At 47.0% G+C, this 18,777-nt stretch overlaps 1 protein-coding gene and 1 pseudogene across 1 annotated transcript; both read right to left on the bottom strand.

The window, feature by feature from the left end:
• Positions 1-626: 626 nt before the first annotated feature.
• LOC104036171 (ficolin-1-like) lies at positions 627-9,067 on the bottom strand. The gene is given in 10 exon segments (XM_075716501.1): positions 627-874; positions 1,768-1,902; positions 2,456-2,609; positions 3,014-3,141; positions 4,625-4,660; positions 6,055-6,090; positions 7,269-7,322; positions 8,060-8,177; positions 8,179-8,192; positions 8,989-9,067. Coding segments are annotated over 10 exon segments (1,002 nt in total).
• A 5,206-nt stretch (positions 9,068-14,273) lies between these two features.
• Positions 14,274-17,612, bottom strand: LOC104036172 (ficolin-2-like; annotated as a pseudogene).
• Between the last annotated feature and the right edge of the window lie 1,165 nt (positions 17,613-18,777).

Below are 18,777 nucleotides of genomic sequence, written 5' to 3'. Positions count from 1 at the left end.
TTTAGCAAGGCCTGTTGTGACAGCACAAGGAGTAATGGTTTTAAACTAAACAAGGGTAGATTTAGACTGGATATAAGGAAGAAATTTTTTCCAATGAGGGTGGTGAGGCACTGGAACAGGTTGCCCAGAGAGGTAGTGGAGGCCCCATCCCTAGAAACATTCAAGGTCAGGTTGGATGGGGCTCTGAGCAGGGGGTTGGGCTAGATGACCTCTAAAGGTCCTTTCTGACCCAAAGCATTCTATGATTCTAAGAACACTGGAGGCTTCATATATATGGATTAGACTGAAAATTACCAGTAATTACTATTTAGGGTAAAAATACCAGAGAGCTTTACTGAGATGCAGTAAACGTCACCATCACTTGGTCTTCAAATCAAGGTAATGCACTTTTCAGAAAAAGATGCTTGGCCTCAGCCAGCGTCTGTGGGGCTGCTGGAGATAGTCCTAGGTGAGAGTCTGGTGCTTACAGGAGCTCAAACCAGCACTGATCTCTTCTGGTCTCTGAAAGTCTGCTCTAGGCTGAAGGCAGAACCTGTAATATTCTTCCTGGTCCAATTTTGCCCTCAAACAACATTGTTTTGTGTCTTCTGTAGCTCTTGGTGGTAGTCAGACACCATCTTGCCATGTCAAATTGGCCTGAATTTCATTTCCGTTCGCTTATGGGAGTAATGGTATTCTTTGCCTGTCTTCCAGTTTATGCCATCAGCATAGCTCCCGTGAATGCCCTGCCAGTACATCCCATTCAGGTTGGAGTAATGGCAATCATTGTACCACCAAGCTCCCTTGTATTCTCTGGCACAGTTAAAGGAGCTCATGTCATTGTCCTGGTCTGTTGTCGAAAACGGCATGTCCTTGTGGTATGATAAGGAGTCTCCTGCAGAGAATACACATTCACAGTTACCGCAATAGAGAGCACAAAAGCGAACCTAATGTGCCTGTGCACTGCAGGGCATCAGTGGGCCTTGCTGGGTACAAGGCAGATTTTATAAATCCTGCTGTTCTCTTGGTTGCCCAGGTTTCTTCCTTGGTCCTGGAGAAAAGGAGTATCCTGAGCTCTGCCAGGACTGCTAAAACACATGGAGAACTTATCTATGCATGTGACGCAAATGGGCTAGATTCTGCTCACAGTTACACAGGTGTCACTTCTCTTGCACCACTCAGATTCTCTGCAGACATACTGAGGTCTGGACTATCAGACAGAGTTGCAGTGTACAAAGCCATATAAACCCAGAGCACTGCTATCTCAGGTTGGTTTCACTCATTCGTGCAAGAAGGGTATGGAATTTTGCAGAGGATTTGTTTGCTTTTTAAAGAAAAGCAAAACATCAGGCATTGAGAAGATGCAGTGCTGATGCTGCAAGTATTGAACAGCACCCCAGCCCTGGAAATGCCAAACATAGTGAGCAAATATTTCTTTCCAATGTAACCGAAAGCAGAACTTGGCCCAGCTGCTGCAGAGCTGTTGGGAAGGTTACACTGGATGAGGTGCTGCTCAGGACCAGGCTCCACATTTGCTGCTAAACCATGTGGCTGGGCTTGTATGTAATGCTCTGGATCACACTCTGTGGCTGATGGGTGTCCCTGTCCTCCCCTGCACCCAGAGGTCACTTGGCACCTGGGATACCATGGCCGGTTTTAAAAAAAAACCACCCGAAATGTAGATGGTACAAGGAGTTTGCATGATTATAGAGCTCTGCACTATAAATGCTGAACACTTATGAAATGCTCTAGAAAACAGCCTTTCCCAGTGAGCTGCTGCTAACTTACCGGCATTTCCACCAAGGAAGTCTCCTAGAACCAGTTTGTATTTCTCAGACTCTGCTAAAACTCTGAATGAAGCATACTTGGCAAAATAGTGGTTGTTTTCAAAGTCTCTCAGGTCAATGCGGAGTTCACAGGGTCCTAGAAGAGAAGGTGCATGGTGGTGGTGCAGGGCTGCTGGTGAGTATGCACCTGGATTTCAGGGTGGAGGGTTTAAGGAGCCTTCAACTAACCTGAGAGGAGCTTCCACTACTTGAGAGATTATGATTTATTTGAAATTCCTGCAGAACCCCCTGTACCTTTGATAGCTTTCTTGTGAAGCACCTTTTCTGATCTGATGTTGGGTTGTCATGGGCACTGAGAGCTACACACCCAGCAGTCCTGCACACAACTGTGACTCCAAGGCTGTGTGTGAATAAGATGACTGCCATCGCAACCAGTCATAGTAGGAAGATGAGTTGGCCTATCTCCAGGATAGGTCATGCAGCCAGCTCATTCTCTTCCCTGGCTTCTAGTTTTCCTTTTTATAGAGTGCAGTTCCCTGTGTGCAATGGGCTGCAAGAGCCTGCATGCTGTTTAGGATTAACTGCTGGGGCCTCAGACAGATGCAAAAAGTTGAGAGTCCTTTAATGACCAAGTGTGGTACAGGGGTTGCACTCTCAGGGCCCCAGCCTGGGACGGAGGCAGACCTTACCCAGTGAGGTGAGGAGGTGGATGTTGTCATTCCCCAGCCAGAACTCTGTCAGCTGGTTGCCAAAGCCTCGTTTATATGAGTCCCAATCTCGCAAGAAATTCACTGACCCATCCCAGCGCCTCTGGAAAACCTGCAGGAAAGGAGACCCTCAGCCCTGCCGGCCACCACCCCCGCCCAAGCATCTGCAGCGCCTGGGTGGCACAATCCCCCGCAGCAAAAGCTCCCCCTGTGTCAGGATGCTCCTGCGGGTGGGGACTGAACCCCAGGGGAATCCCTCACTCACAGATCACCTCCATCTGCCCTTGGAAATAAGGAGGAAATTATTTGCTGATTTAAGCAGGGAGTTGGGTCTGTGGTGCTCAGCCTGTTCCCAGATACATCTCCCAGGAGAATACCCTGCATCCACAGGGATTCACCCAGGCTTGCTGACATGAACCTCAGCTGTCCCCTCAGTGTGTGTTTTCCTCCCTTTTTGTTTCTATTTTGGTGCCATCCTTTGCAGCTTTAATAAAAATCACTGTAGGGACATAGAAACATCCCTCTCCTCATCCTACTCACAATCCATCCTCCACCATCCATGTCCATGTCGCAGAAGACGGTGGTGGTGTTGCAGCCTTGGGGGTAGATGGTGTACCAGCCACTCAGGATCTTCCCTTTACCCAACAGCTCTTGGCAGTTCCTGGCTTCTGTGCAAATCAGGGAAAGAGATCAGATGGAAAGAGTTATAACGTGCTCACTGCATCCAGGGAGCACATTAGCCTCATGCCCTAAGCCGGAGGCTTTGAGCTCTTCAGCCTCCCAGCTGTCTCTTTGCACTGCAGGACTCTGGTGCACACCTACTGGGAGCCAAACCCTGCTGCAGTTTCTGATTCAATTTGTCACAGCGGAGATGGGCACCTTCTAAGAGATGGTCTAAGGTGCTCAGACTCCTCTCATCTGCAATGACTCTTTTTGGGAGTCTGGGTGATGGAGCTGCTCTTAGCAGGATGACAAACTCATGATCCAGGAATTTGTCCAGGCTCAGGAATGTATGGGGGGCACAGAAAGTGTGTGGGTAGTTGTCAGCAAAGGATTGGTGACACAGAAAAACACCTACCTGTAATGACAGAAAACAGTGTTCAGATCATCCTCTGTGGATTGGACAGATGGAACTTCTGAATATATACATATATTTTATGTATAAATTTATTTTTTCTCCAAAAACCCATAGCTGATGACAGAAGCTCAGATTCACAGATGCTAAAGGACTGACTGGAATGGTCCTTATCAGACATCCCAGCTTACAGCTGCATCTGTGGTTTTCAGAAGGGAAAGCCTTGGGAGATGATCTGAGATGGTGGTGCTGGTGGTGCAGGTATCTGAGTGTGCTGTATCTGATGAATGGACACACAGCTGTACCAGTCTGTCTTGTGGGCATGGGTGTCCTTCCTAACAGAATGATGGTCCTGGACTTGGCCTCTTCCCTTATTAGTCAAGTGTTTTTACATGCCCAGGAAACAAAAAAGGGCAGAGGAGTGCCTGGGGCAGCAAGGGGCCAGTTCAGTTGCATCACAGTCGCTCTCTTTCAGGTGTTACAACAGCTCTGATCTGCCTGAGCCTCTGCACGTGACTGTGGCCCTACGGCATCCAAGTGTTGCCAGAGCAGGTTGTAGCTCTGCTTTGGCTTTTGCTCATGGAGACAGATGGGTCAACTGAGGGTTGTTTGGTTTTTTCTTTCTTTTTTTAATGGTTAAGTTAATCTGAGCACTATCACACACCTGAACTCTGTGTCTACTGAAACTGCCACTGCAAGCATGGTGGTATAACTGCCTTTGAAGTAGCAGCATGTCTATAGAGGTGGTCCTAGTGGTTTCATCTTGGAAACCAGGACACTGAGGCTCTCAAAAACTAAGACAGACCTCCTCCAGGACAGACAGAGGGCAGGTGACTTGAGTAGTGCTCAGAGGACATGACTTTCCTGGCCTGGCTGGATTACAGAGTAGACGCAGAGAAGCTGCATGTGGCTGTGAGAAGCAAATGGGTTAACAGTGGTATTTCCTTACTCCATCCTTCAATGTCACTCTGAATTTGTTTTTATTGCTGGCCTGTCCTGAATTCTCGTGCAGGAAGTCCACAACCATCTGCTCTGCAAAGCCAACGGTGGCATGAAGGACCTGGGATGAAACTCACCCCATGTTTCTGGAAATCCAGGCTCTCCTTTCGTTCCTGTTGGACAAACGACACCATCAATTGCTCTTCACCTTCCACACCCTGCCCTCCCCTCCTCCAGCACTTGGCATCATTTGCTTTTCAAAACAAATCCTGCTGCACAGGTAGAGGACTGTAATGTTAGGGGAAGTGTTTAGTTCATCTGCGCATACAACAGAGTCACACAGAAAACAGGCAGAAGGAGTAACTCAATACATGTTCTGCCCCGGCTGCTCCTGGGCCCACTAGAGGACACCCACCAGCTCATCAAACGCCCATCTACACAGAGCCAGGAGAGCACAGAGGGACAATGGCAGGTGGGAACCCAAGTCACAGACTCCTGTAATTACAGCGGTGACACCCAGCACCCTCAGTCACTGGGAGCAGCTCTCCAGGTCATGGAGACGCAGGTCATGCAGGCGCATGGGGTGGCTGCTGCAGGGTGGGACACATAATAGATGCCCAGGGAGTAGCGGTCTTTCCTCTCTTGGGCTGTTGGACCCAGCATAATATACTTTCCCCAGACATCTGATTTGGGGCTGGGAGGTCTAAATGGCAAGACTGACACAAGATGTGTCTCTGTTGGACCTGGCTGCTCTGCCTGCTGCTGGCCAGCCCATGGAGTTGGGTACCAACATTTTGTGCCAGTGAGTCCCATTGGGCTGGGACACATGGGACAGGAACAGGTAGGTGTGGGGAGGAGGAGGAAACGCACCCATGGGAAGGCAGGGTCAGAAGCCCTGAGAGGGGAATGATTGCTGCTGGCGGAGGGCTTTAGTCAGTGGTTTGGGAACAGCTGTGACAGCTGGAGCAAATGTGCTGAACTAGCCACCAGTTCAGCAGCACTTAGCTCCCAGCTATTACCAGTCAAGCTCCAGTGAGGGAAGCCGCAGTGCAGACAGTGCTCAGTGACAGGTGCCAGTGGCCCTCACATGCAGGATGATAACATCAGGAAAAAAAATCCTTGTTTTCCCTCTCCCCTATTGCTAGTGCTGGTAGAGAGACATGTTTCTCTGGCACTAGCAGCGACTGAGTTTCATTGAAGCCTTTGTCTTTTGCCGTAGCATGGGAAGGTCAGAGGTCTGCCCAAATCTGGCTGGTCCCTCAGGCTGGGGCGTGTGAAGCCCTGTGGTTTCTGTAACTGATGGTGCTGGGCAGCAGCATCAGGCGCCCAAGCTGGGGGCAGCCCCTGTTGCTGAACAACTGATTTGGGAGAAGGGCTGCTCACACCACCTGGACTGGGGCTGAGCCTACGATAGGGCACAACTGTCACCAAACAGTCCCATCCAGTACCTGGTGGGGTACTTTTATTTCTCTATAGTTGCTCCCACCTGGTGTGTTGTTCCAGACAGCATAGGGTGGTAGTTTAACTAAACCAGCTCACTTCATAAATTCAGCGCAGCGTGATTTACCTTTCAGTCCTGGGAAGCCAGGCTCTCCAGCTGCTCCTGTAAGAGACAAGAGGAAAATGTTTATCACAGATGACTCAATGTGAGTGAATTACTGTGGCTCCCCAGGTGGGTGCTTCAGCCCCTCCTTATGTCCCAAATATACAGGAGAGACTGTCAAGTGGTGCAAAGCCATGGTGCTCTCCTGAGTGTCTCAGCTGGTGCTGCCACCCTGGCCTGGCTGCTCTTGTGATCAGCAGCATCTCTCAGGAACAGCAGGAAGAGCAGGACACAGGGGAGAGAGAACTGCTGCTCTGTCTGCTGGAGTGTATGGGGGATTCACAGCTCCATCTCAGTGATTTTTTGTGGGGGATTTCTGTATTCAGTCAGGCACCTGTGAGATTTTGGGCAATAGCTGCTTTTTCAGTGGGTTCATCTATCTCCTCCTGAAGTCTTGGGTGCTTTTGGCCAGGAAATAGCTACATATTCAGCATGCAAAGGGGCTGTTTTCCCAGCTAGTTAGTGCACCGGTGCTCAGTTCCTGGGTGCCACCTTGTGCTGGGAACTGTTTTCTTTAGAAGAGATACTTTTCCAATGTCTGCAGTACACAGATCCTGCTGAAGACCCTAAGCACAGCCCGGATGGAGTGAAAGCCGATTTCTCAGCAGACATCTTCCTCTTTTCAGGGGCTCATCCCATTGCAAAGAAACCCCCATTCCCTCCTTGCTTTAACCTGTGCCAGCTGTTTCCTCGTGGTTTGATCACATCCTTCTGGTCAAGTGGGCTACAATGGCATCGTGCTAAGTCTAGGCTTGGAGGATTCTGGAAGCACCCAGCATTCTGTCTCTGCATCAGGCGTCCTGGCCGAAGTACCCCAAAGCTCCTCGGTGGGATGGGGGTGGGGGGTGGGATTTGGGCAGGTTTGTCATGGCGGAGGCAGGTTAGGGCAGGAATGCGGAATGGGGGGAGGTCTGATTTTAAGAGTGGTTAGTGGGTTAGAGGGTTAGTGGGGAACTTCGAGAAGAAGTTTCTCTGTGATGTGGTCCCACTCAAGAACACTGTTTGTAGTACTCACCTGATGCAAGATCCATACCCCTAAACCCTGCTTTGCCTATGCTACTTCAGGGCTGTTTCTTGGACTATGACCAGCTCTACGGTTCTTCTCTGTGGACCCAGTCTCCCATGCACATCCTGAACTTCGGTAGATTTATGGATTAGAGCTGAATGTTACGCATTACCTTTTGCACCAGGTGGTCCTGCTTTCCCGGGGAGTCCCTGGGCTCCAATTTCTCCTGCAAGGAAAGACTCAGCTTGTACGTGCACATTGCAAACTGACCAGAGGGGAAATGATAACGGGGCCTTGGCTTTTGAAGAAACAAGGAAGGTGGGGTTTGTTACTTAGATTCACTCTTGCAACATATCTTACTCCTTTTCTTCTGTTGAAGCTACACCACAGTGGTACTGCCAGTGTAAGTCCTAATTTCATGTATGTACAGTTCATGTATGAATTCCTATGAGCTTTGTACATCTTGGAGGCAGTCCATGGATTTTGCTGCAGTGGATCTGCTCCCTCTGCTAATGTGATTCATCTTCTTTATGGGTTGGCTATGAAACCCCTGAAGGGCCCACATCTCCCTTGCTTCCTGCAGTAGGGGGTGCCAGTACAGTTCCCAAACTGTTCCCCGGTAGACATGCAGGAGCATCGCAGCCTCCCTCCCACCCAGACTGTTTCAATAAAGACTCAGAAAATAAACCATTGTTTTTACTGTAGAAGGAACAAGTAAGTTATGACAGTTCACACCCCAGGACCACTTCAGACTTGTGACAGGACTCATGGAAAAAAAAAGATGACTCCATGTGTACCAGCACATCTCTAGATGAGGTGTTTTCCACCCCTATTTGACTCTCCAGCTGCTCACAGAAGCCAGTGCCAGGCCAGCCACTGCCCCAGCCTCAGCTTGTTTCCCCTACTCAAAGCAACAAAGCCATCTCATATCACAGTGTTCATCGCTGGCTTTTGGGGCCTCACCTTTTGTTCCTGGGTGACCTGGTTCTCCTTTTGGTCCAGAGGCACCTGGGATCCCTGGGCATCCTTGGAGAATGGCAAGCCGGTCAGCATCACCCAGTCCTACTAGTCTCACCTCTGAGGAAATGAAGACAGTCTTCATGGAGATTATTAGGGCTCTGAATATCTTGGAGAGGAAACCGAACCCTCTAGAGTTCAGGAACAGTGCAAGCAAAAGCAATGAGGGTGGGAGTTTGGAGGTGGTGTATGGATTAACAGATAGCATTGAGGATCTCACATAGTAGAGGTGCTAGACACTGAATCTCTCTGGCTTCAGGGGAGTTCAGTGGGAGAGAAAGCTGTTATATATGACATTACATGCATGACAAATATACTGTAGCTTAATAAAACAAAAGCTGAGGGGTGCCCTGGGGAGTATTGACAGCAGAGTAAGTCACAGTGATGGATCTGTGAACAGTAAAGGTTCTACCAAATTTCCTGAAGGCAGGTCAGTTTGAAATCATCCCTATTGCCTTCCCAAGGAATACAGACAGAAAGCTGTGTTGTGCAGCATCCCCAAGCTGCCAGGGTGCCTGGCACCCAGCAAGCACATGACTGATCCTTTGTATTGCTCTGCATCCTTTAGTTACTGGGCCAAGGCACCATGAACAAACCCCCTTAATCAGGATGGAAAACCTCAACTGGGACAGCCTGTTCCTGGAGATCCCACTGGTGAGTGGGGGACGATGCTACATCTTTGTTGGAGCCAGCGGTTTTGTAAAGTGGCTGCTGAGACTTCATCCTCCCCCTTACCCCCTCCCACTTGCAGCTGAATTTAAAAAAGCATAGAAGGAAAAAATCATATCTCCTCCCCTCCCCCAAACTCCTTGTGTTATGTGGAGAGATTATACAGGCTCTCAGTGGGATGGCAGCAGGCTTTGTACCCCACTCACCTGGGCAGGTGTTCTGGGCATCACAAATAGTTGCTGTTAGGCTGAGCAGGGCCAGGAGGGTTCGGGCTGCCCTCCCCATGGCCAAGCACTGCTCTTCACTCTCTGCTCAGCTCCCCTCATCCACATCCCAGGCGCTGTGGTTAGCATTGACCCATCTAAGCCTTTTATACCTAACAAAAAAAACCCAGTGTAAGCTCCACCTCTGCATTTGCCCACTGCCTGCTCTCAGGTCTGGGACTCTGGGCAGGTCTCAAGCTGTTTCCCAGAAAAGCCACTTTCCACAAGTCTGATGGGAAAGTTCTTGCCCAGCTGCCCCAGCCTGCCTCGCCTCTGTCCTCTGCAGATTTTGGATGCCTTTCCCCTCCCATATTGTATTTCTAGAGGAAATGAACCAGCAAAAACATAGGTTTAGCGAAGTGTAGACAGCTCCCCTCCTCCTGCCTGCTAGTGGCCCTTTACAAAGAGCACAGCTTACTGTGTAGATGGGGAAACTGAGGCACTGGGAGACAAAAAGCCCGAGGTCAGCTGAGGCCACTGGCAGAAAGAAGCTGCACAGCCTGGCTCATGCTCCAGTGCTCTGCCTGCCAGGTAGCCCAGCATCACTTTGCAACCCTTCAAACAGAGGTTTCAGTTTATACATGATCCATGACTGATACGGAGTTAAAACTCTGTGTATCCAGGAAAGGTTTGGTGGGCAGAACATGTTTGATTGTTTTTTTTCCCCCACCTGTTTTTTTTTTTTTTCTCCTGTCCCTGTTCATTGTAATAGTGAGCAGGATTTCTGTTTTGCTTTGCTGTTGCTATGCCCTGTGCTCTGCTCATTTATGGCAGCTTTACTAGAGGTCCAAACTGACTCATTGAGTTTGACCCCCCCCGTCACCTTCAGACGCAGAGCCTGTAAAGTTTATGAATTTTAGCAGAGGGCAGTATTTAAGTTTTTTTCTCTTTATTGTTGCACCCCAGTTCAGAGGAGACTGTGATTTCTTGGAGCCTTTCCCGACTATCAGGATGTCAGAGGCAGAACATAGCTTCCCTCAAGCACTCTCTTCTATCATGAGGTCCCTCTAACATCCCAAAATCCAACAATATATATGACAGCCTACTTTAACATTAAGCAAATGGGAGAAGGCAGGGGTGAGATAAGTATTTGGTTGTCACTTGAATTCTGTGTCCCGCAAACAGGCCATACATACACACACACACACTCATACACACATTCTTATACGTATTCATATATGCATGCATATAAAGTAATAACCCAGTAGATGTTGTGATTATTGTCATTCCTGAGAACCAATTCTGGCAGGGAAATGCACACCTTACTTTCCTACCCCCATCTGAAAAAGGTGCAAGGAAATCAGAGGGATTGTGATCAGACTGGTTGCCAAGTTTGCTTTACATGGGAAAAAGTATCTCATCCATGGCAAGTGCTGTGCATGCAATTCTTGGGGCCAAATGAGAGCAACTTCTTTCTTCAGCCTCTCAGAAGGAAAGAGAAAAAGGATGAGCAGGTACCTCTGAGCTGCTAGGGAGGGAGGGGTCTATGCAGGGCAGCCATAGGGTGACTGGGGACTTGTGCACCCCTCTTCTCTCATCTGTACTGCCTGTGCTGCCCATCTGGGATGGACTTGAGTCTGCTCCATGGGGCAGGTGGAGATAAAGAAGATCCAGGCCCTAGCACTGAGAAGCCTTCTCCTGCCCAGTGCTCTGTGCCTGGAAATGGCTGCAATACCTTGTTCCAACTATCTGGAGGCAAAAACTGCTGCCCTCAGCTGTTTCCCTTGGTAAATAACTCCAAAAAGCAATGGCAAAACTGGCCTTGCAGATTACCCCATTGTTACAGTCTCTCAAGGGCTCCAGGCTAGATATGTTCTGCCAAAAATAAAAGTAAGAATAGGTTTGTCCAGCTTTTCCCAGTTGCTCCATTAGTGGGGTGGCCAGCTCTGGGTTGGCCTGAGGATGCACGTTGTGAAGGCAGCTGTGATGTATCTGCCCAACAGTGATGCATCCCTTTAGGTGTTATGAGCTGTGGGCTCCATCCAGCTGGTGGGACACCTGGATATGTCACCCCACTTCCATCCAAGGAGAGCAGCAGTGTCCTTGTGGATGCAGCTACTTTTGGGAGCAGGGGGGAAACTGCCAATGAACTAATTTAGTCCAAAGTAGGTCAGGCCCCTGAGGGTAGATTTTGAAATTGGCCCAGTGATCAATATGTCCTTAATTGCTTTTCCTCATACCAGGATCCAATGAAGATTGCAGAGGGCTGATCATTTACACCATCAGCAATTTTTTTTTCCATGTAGATTCTCCCTTGAGCCCTGGGAGATGTCTTGAAAGCCCAGGATCACTTTGAGATGAGAAAATAAGAATTTTAAGCACACTGGGTGAATGGGGAGCACCTCCAAACACTGTGACCCATCACTTCACCTCTAGAGACATAAGTGCCAAGAGTCAAGTCCCCAGAATTGAACTGATCTGCAAATCCCCAAGAAATTAATCTTAGCAAACCAGAAGGCACAACCAGATGACAGAAGAGCTTCAAAAAGTTCATGTGGGAGCATTGTAACTGTGTGCAACAAAGATTTAGCACTGATTAATGCAAAACTGTAGGTGAAATCCTGGCTCCTGGTGGGGTCCTGGGGCTTTACTACCACCAGTATGCTAGGGCTTTGCAGGGAGGATGGGGAAAGCTGCAAAAGCTGTAAGTACCTAAAACAACAAGCAGCAAGCCCCAGTCATTGCATTCCTCTGCTCTGTGCTAACCTAAGGACATTGCCACACAAATCCTAAAGCTGCAAGAAGGGCAGACAGTTGGCACTGGGGAGCTGGGAGGTAAACTCTGACAGATCTGATGTTAATGATGTGAAATAAGAGCTTGCTTGAGAGTTGGCAGCATTGTGGGTGCTCAGGGGGAGCTTCCATGCTCTTTGGAGACATGCCTTGCTGGGAAAGGTGTGATGTCAACCTGCAAGGGTAGGTTATCATCCAAAGCAGCAAGGAAAGATGTTCTTCTGGCTTAGTCTTTTGTGGGCTCTTTATAGCTCTTCACTATGTGTGAATAACAAAGTTTTCACAGTTTTTTTGATGAATGCTTATATTTTGAAGGGTGAATTTCTTCAGCCCATGACCAGTCTTAGTATCTGTCGTGAGGACATTTGCCCAAGCTAAGATTGTAGTTTTTTCAAAAGATGTCCCTTGGTTTTCTCTTTCCGCTTTCTGTCAACATATGGCGTCTTCAAGTGCCTGAGACCCTCAGTGCTATGAACCCTGCTGCACATTTCCTTTGCCTTTACTAAAAAAACAGTTCCAAGTAGTTCCTGAGGCTCCAAAAAGGCACAGGTAACTGGTAGAGTTTCTAAAGAGAGTTGTCCTCACCAGGGAGGGGAAATGTGGGGAAGCAAAGGTAGGAGACTTCCCCATGATCACCCTTGGGTTTCACATGCTGTGCTGCTGAACAAGGTTTCACTCTCTGCTTTCCCAGGGCAGCTTCAATGGAAGCTCCTGACTGTGAGGAGCTCAGGCTGCTGGTTTCACTGGTCTTGACTGGTGCCCACAGATGCTTCCTGCAGGGCAGAGCAAAGCCAACCTTTCTCATAGCTTGTACTGGCTGTAGCATGTCTTAGTACTGGGCAGCCAGGCAGTGCAGTCATTTATGAACACAGAGCACCCACTTTGAACCTGCACCTAGGGGCTTCTTCCCCACATTTCCATACACCGATTTTGGGTCACAGTGGTTTCCTAATTTCAAGATCCAGTTAGGCCAGGTCTCTCAGTTATTGCACACCAGCTGCATGCCCTTGCTGAACATTTGGTTTGGCATTTGCTTGGTTTCCTCTAGGAGCTGGTGTTGGGAAGCCCTTGCTTGACTCTCCTTACAGTGAGATATTGAGACAGCCTAACCAAAAATAATTTCATTTTAGTGGTTTCTTTCCTACCAGCATCTCTATCAGCCTCTGCTTCAACAAGATATTTCCTGCTGCATTCCATTTTTAACTTATTTTATAATCTCTGGTAACACCTCTTCTGATCTGTGAAAGGCTGGCAGCTGTTCATCGCTGGGAGCCGGGAAGACAGGCAGAGACGTGATTTATAGGATAGGCAGAAGATGTTGTGCACTTTCCCTGCTCAGATGAATCCTGAAGAGTGGAAAGGCTATGCCCAAGCCCCTTTTCTTTGCTGATATTAATTTTCCCATGTACAGAACAGTGGAGACATAGGTGGGACTGGTTGCTCTGCCACAACTCGTTGCATGAGGAATGTGCTCAGGAAAGGGGCAAAGGGGACTCTTACTGCAAGGCATCTGGTGAGGGTATGCATGCCAAACAGGCAAGGACAGCAAGAGCTAAACAGCAGGATAATTGCTCCAACAATTTGCCTGTTGTTGGAAATGTCACAAAACTGGAAGCTATACCTGCATGAGGTGAATTATTTGGTTCTTGGTGAAGGTTTTGCATATACTTTTCCTGTTATCCCCACTCAGGCCTCAAATGTCCCATTTTTTAGTGATCACTGCATAACAATATTTGCTTCCTTACTCTCCAGTGGGGAATTTTCACGTTCTCCTGATTTGCCTTCAGTGACTTTGCAGAGTTAAGCAGCCACAGAGCTTAGAGTAGGAAAGTTTTTTCCACAACAGGCACTGCTATCTGCAGTGCTGTATGTCAAGCACAACTGTTAGCCCAGTCCACATTTTCTGGCTCCCCCCAGACATTGTGCAATACAAGCCATAAAGACATGCTGGACTTTTTTATATGGTGAATAAGGACTGGATTTTCAGGAGAGCTGAGGGACAGACTTCCCTGGTTTCCTGCAGGGCTGGACTCTATTGCAGTTTCTCTGTTGTAAATCTTTTCAGGCTTGTTTAATAGCATCATCTAGAGTGACAGTGTTCAGCTGAGCCTGGAGAGGAAAGGTGCAGATTCAGTGTTAATGGTTTGGCTGATGGTCTGCTCAGTCCAGTGTTTTGTTCACTGATTTGATATCCATTGTGGCCTTGGTAGGACTACTGAGTGACTTCAGTTGCTCAGAAGAGTATAAGGTTTTAATAAAACATTTACTTTATTTTAGTTTTGCTAGTTTCAGCATAAATGACTCCTGTAGAAAGTGACTTTTTCTTTTCCTTTAGCCATAGCTAGGAGTAAAGACCAAGGACTGAGTGCTGCTGGAGTTGGACTGTTGTCCCACACAGAGCTAAAATCCAGCTGAAATCCAGCTCTGATGGCAACAAGCTGTGTCACTGAAAAATTTCCTGAAAGCCACAGATAAACTGCAGCCTTCCTGCCAGGCTATGTTAGCCTGAATTTCATCTCCAACAGCTGGTAGGAGTATTTGCATCCTTTGCCTGTCTGCCAGTTGATGCCATCTGCAAAACTGTAATGAGCTCCATGGTGGTAAAAACCATTGAGGCTGGAGTTGTGGCACTGGTGGTACCACCATGCACCTTTGTAGGTTACAATACAGTTATTAGAGTATGCATTGTTATCACAGTCTTTGGTCGAAAATGGCATGTTTTTGTGTTTGACCAATGAATCCTCTGTGGAGAAAACCAACAAGTTTTGTTAAAACTCCAGCTTCTGTGTGTCACTAGAGCCCTGTCCCCACCACCATGGCCGGTCCATCCTGCACATCCTTTCTGGCTTTCTAGGGACGTGCAGTCCTCTGCAGCGGGGCAAAGTCCCTGCCCTCACACCTCTCCTTCCTCTGGCCAAGGGTGGCGAGGACCTGTTGAGCAAGAGTGGAGGAGGCAGTTCGGACTGGCAGCAAAGTCTCTGGGATCAAAGATGCTTATGTCTGTCTTGTATCTCTCTTGCTGTTGTTACCTGCTTGTGATAGCGTCCTGTCCGAAGTGCTAGAAAACCGAGACATGAAAACAGCTATCAGTTGCTATGTTAAGTGTCCAATAATTCCATACCCAGTTCCCTCTTCAGCAAAGTGTTGCTGCATCAGTTTCCCTTTGCAAATACAAAGCTTAGTTGGTACAACAAATTCTGGATACCTGATGGAGTGAGAGCTTCACAGATCTCCAGGGGGTATTATTAGATTATGCTATGCCTTTTTAGTCTTCAGGATTAGCTACCTTGGTCTGAGGACAACTTGTAAACCCAGGAGCATCAGTAATGTTCTGGGGTGGTATTTCATGGGGCTCTGTGATTATGCTGGATGCTCTATTACCTGTGCTCTGAGCATCCCTAGCAGTGCCAGCCCATGAAAGGTCCTGTGAAGTCCCTTATAGGACAGAGGAAACAAGATCATTTGCATGATGCAAAAAGCATTTCATGTCTTGCCACTATATAATACAAAATTTCATCTGCAGATCACCCCTGCCTTGCTGGAAGCTCCAGTTTATCCCTTGGATCCTCCTTACCTGCATTGCCACCACTGAAGTCTCCGAGGATCAGTTTATAATTTTCAGTCTCCCCTAAAATGTTGAATGATGTGTATTAGGCAAAATGATGGCTGTTGTCAAAGTCTCTCAGGTCAATGTGAAGTTCATTATTGCCTAATCACAACAATTTATGCACTGATAGACACATTATACCAGTGCTTTGTTGGATTTTTTTTTTTTATTCTGTATTTCTATTTCTGTGGTCTTTAGGAATTCTGATTTATTACTGAAGAGATTCCTAACTCCTGTTCAGCTCATGGCCACTGTCATGGTTTAGCCCCAGCCAGCCACTAAGCACCACGCAGCCGCTCACTCACTCCCCCTACCCCAATGGGATGGGGGAGAGAATCGGAGGAGTAAGAGTGAAAAACACTCCTGAGTTGAGATAAGAACAGTTTAATAATTGACATAAAGTAAAATAGTAATGATAATAGTAACAATATAATAATAATAATAATAATAGTAATAATAATATACAAAGCAAGTGATGCACAATGCAATTGCTCACCACCCACCAACCGATACCCAGACAGTTCCCGAGCAGTGATCGCTGCTCCCCGACCACCCCCACCCCCCCAGTTTATATACTGAGCATGATGTCATATGGTATGGAATAGCCCTTTGGTCAGTTTGGATCTACTATTCTGGCTGTGCCCCCCTCCCAGATTCTTGTGCACCTGGCAGAGCATGGGAAGCTGAAAAGTCCTTGACTAGCATAAGCAGTACTTAGCAACAACTAAAACATCAGTGTGTTATCAACATTCTTCTCCTACTAAATCCAAAACACAGCACCATGCCTGCTACTAGGAAGAAAAATAACTCTATCCCAGCCAAAACCAGGACAGCTACTCAGTTCATTAAATATCCATAGCACAACTGAAATCAGTGCTCCTGGATGTTAGCTGAGTCTCCTGCCTCACCTCTAGACTTCCAGGAAAAGCTGATGACTTTTTTTGGGAAAGAACAGATTTTTGTCAAATCTTTATTTTTTTATTTTGTCTGTAATGATTTATTTTGGTGTTCCATCTTTATGATTAACTTGTTCCCTCTGAAATTAGGGCCTTCCTGCATTCTCCTTCACCCTCTTGTCTTGGAGCAAAGCAGTGGATTGGGATGTGCTATGGGACACACGGAGGGAACATGCTCTGGTTGCTGCGAGGGTCATTCACAGCTCACTGTCTACAGCTATGGCTCCTCCCCTCCATCTCTGCTGAGTCAGCCAAAATAGCAGCCACATCTATTTCTCCCTCAAAGGCTCTGCTTGAAAGCAAGGGGGTAGGGATGTGGCTGTTTCCATATCTCCCTGGCCAGGCTCTGCTGAGGAGATGTCACATTTGGACTGATTTTTGGTTCCTGCCGCTGGGTGAGAACAGTGTTAGGAAAATATGTTAGCAGTTTTGTTACCTTCTTATGTCAGCATGTGAATATTGTCATTCCTGAGCTAGTCAGTCATCTGGCTCCCAAAGCCTTTTTTGTATGAATTTCAGTCTCAGAAAAACTCCACAGAGCCATCCACTGGTCTCTGGAAAACCTGCTGGGGCAGAAGGCAGATAGGTCTTAATAGGGAAGGAAAAGGAAAAGTTATGCCTAAAACAATGACAGGGGGATTTTCACACAGGGTGATTTTATCATGAGGCTGTTCCAAGTGTCATGTGGGCTGCAGCAGATGGAATGACAAAGTCCACTTTTGAGGAAAAGATTGTTTGTTTGAGTGCATTTGCTACAGATCCTCTAAAACAGAGCACTAGTCCATACTGCTGCACCTTTGGATTTTGGGTTAGTAATAACTATTAATCATAATAAATGACAGTATGGTGATTAGGATTAAGAACGATATTTATTTTGATAATTTAGCAATGTATGCACAAGCCTGGAAATTCACTCTGTAACTTTAACACTCCTCATTTCAGTGCCATTAAGAAAAGCATAAAATAAAAGTCTGGGATTTTTTTGGCTCTAACTTAAACAAAAAAAAAAAACTCATAAAATTTCTTTCAAAAAAATGGAGGGTGATATTTATTTCTGTGTTTTATGCTTTACTTATTAAATACTCTAGTTTAAACACTCACAGACTTTCACAGTCTAAAAGCTGACCTGTGATGTCAGACAAGATGTTTTGGATCTCTTTTTGCTGCTGGCTGGCGCAGGGACAGGAAGCTGCATGTCTGCAGGGGCCAGGGCATCCTCACACCTCTGCTCCGGTGGCACATACCAGCCAGCCACCCCTGTCCATGTCCATCTCGCAGAGCACAGCCACGGTCCAGCAGTCCCAGGGGTAGATGGTGTACCAGCCACTGAGGATGACCCCTGTGGCTAACAGCACCTGGCAGCAATTTGCTCCTAGGTAGATATTAAACCAAGACTTAATTACTGATGGATGAACTGGAAAAGGAAACTAGCATTGCTGGCAAGATTGTCACTGGTTTAGGGGTTTTAAAATGGTATAAATATGGAAAGAAAAGTGCTGATAATACTTGGGTAGATCTCAGCTGGGCATGGGTCTTATTCTCAGATTGTTTATTCTTAGATAGAGATGTGCACAAGAATTTATTCAGAGACACATACTTCTGTTTAAAGAGACTGACTGAAGCACAGGTTCCCCAAATCCCATCATTTAAATTCAACTCTGAACAGCTTTTCTGGGTTTGGTTTTTTTTTGTTTGGTTGGTTTTTGTTTTTTTTAACTAAAGGTCCTTGTAGACTTGTGTACCTTTAGTTGGCAAAATAAAATTTTATCACAGATGTGATATAAAAGACCAGACATGATATAAAACACAACAAAAAAGGAGACAACAAGATGGGTTTTTTAGGAAACATCCACCTTTTCTACACAATAGGTCCAGTACATCTGTCAGAAAAATACAAAGTACCTAAGTAGAGACCAGAAAACCTGTGTAACCTCTTTATTTCTCCTGTGCAGTAAAACGATGAAATTAACAGCCCATAGCTTCTATTGTGCAGCTATTACTAAAAAGATCTTGAGTTTTCTTTCCAAAAATAATATACTTTATTGGACACATAAGTCCCTGAGTTTTAAGAAGAACTGGAAAGTGGAGACTGGTTAGCCTGATCTCCACCTGGAGAGGCTTTTTAACATGCACACAGGATCAGGGGATAATTCAGGCTGGGAAGGACCTCAGGAGGTCTCTACTCCAAGCTCCTGCTCAAAACAGGATCAGTGCTGAGCTCAGACCAGGTTGCTTGTAGATTTGTCCAGTTGGGTCTTGAAAATCTCCAATGATGGACACCATACAACACTCCTCATGGGAAAAATATGTTTGAATTGGTTTTATTCTGCTGATGTACACCTAGGGGGTTCTGTGGAACATTGACCAGGTCTCCCTAAGGGCTATGGGGAGTAGAGGAGCCACTTGCCTCCCCTGAGGGAGACAGATTTTTCAAGT

Source organism: Pelecanus crispus, chromosome 9 (assembly GCF_030463565.1).
Source record: "Pelecanus crispus isolate bPelCri1 chromosome 9, bPelCri1.pri, whole genome shotgun sequence".
In the NCBI taxonomy this organism is placed as follows: Eukaryota; Metazoa; Chordata; class Aves; order Pelecaniformes; family Pelecanidae; genus Pelecanus; species Pelecanus crispus.
The sequence above is the reverse complement of the archived record's forward strand: the minus strand, read 5'-3'. Positions and strand labels throughout refer to the sequence as shown.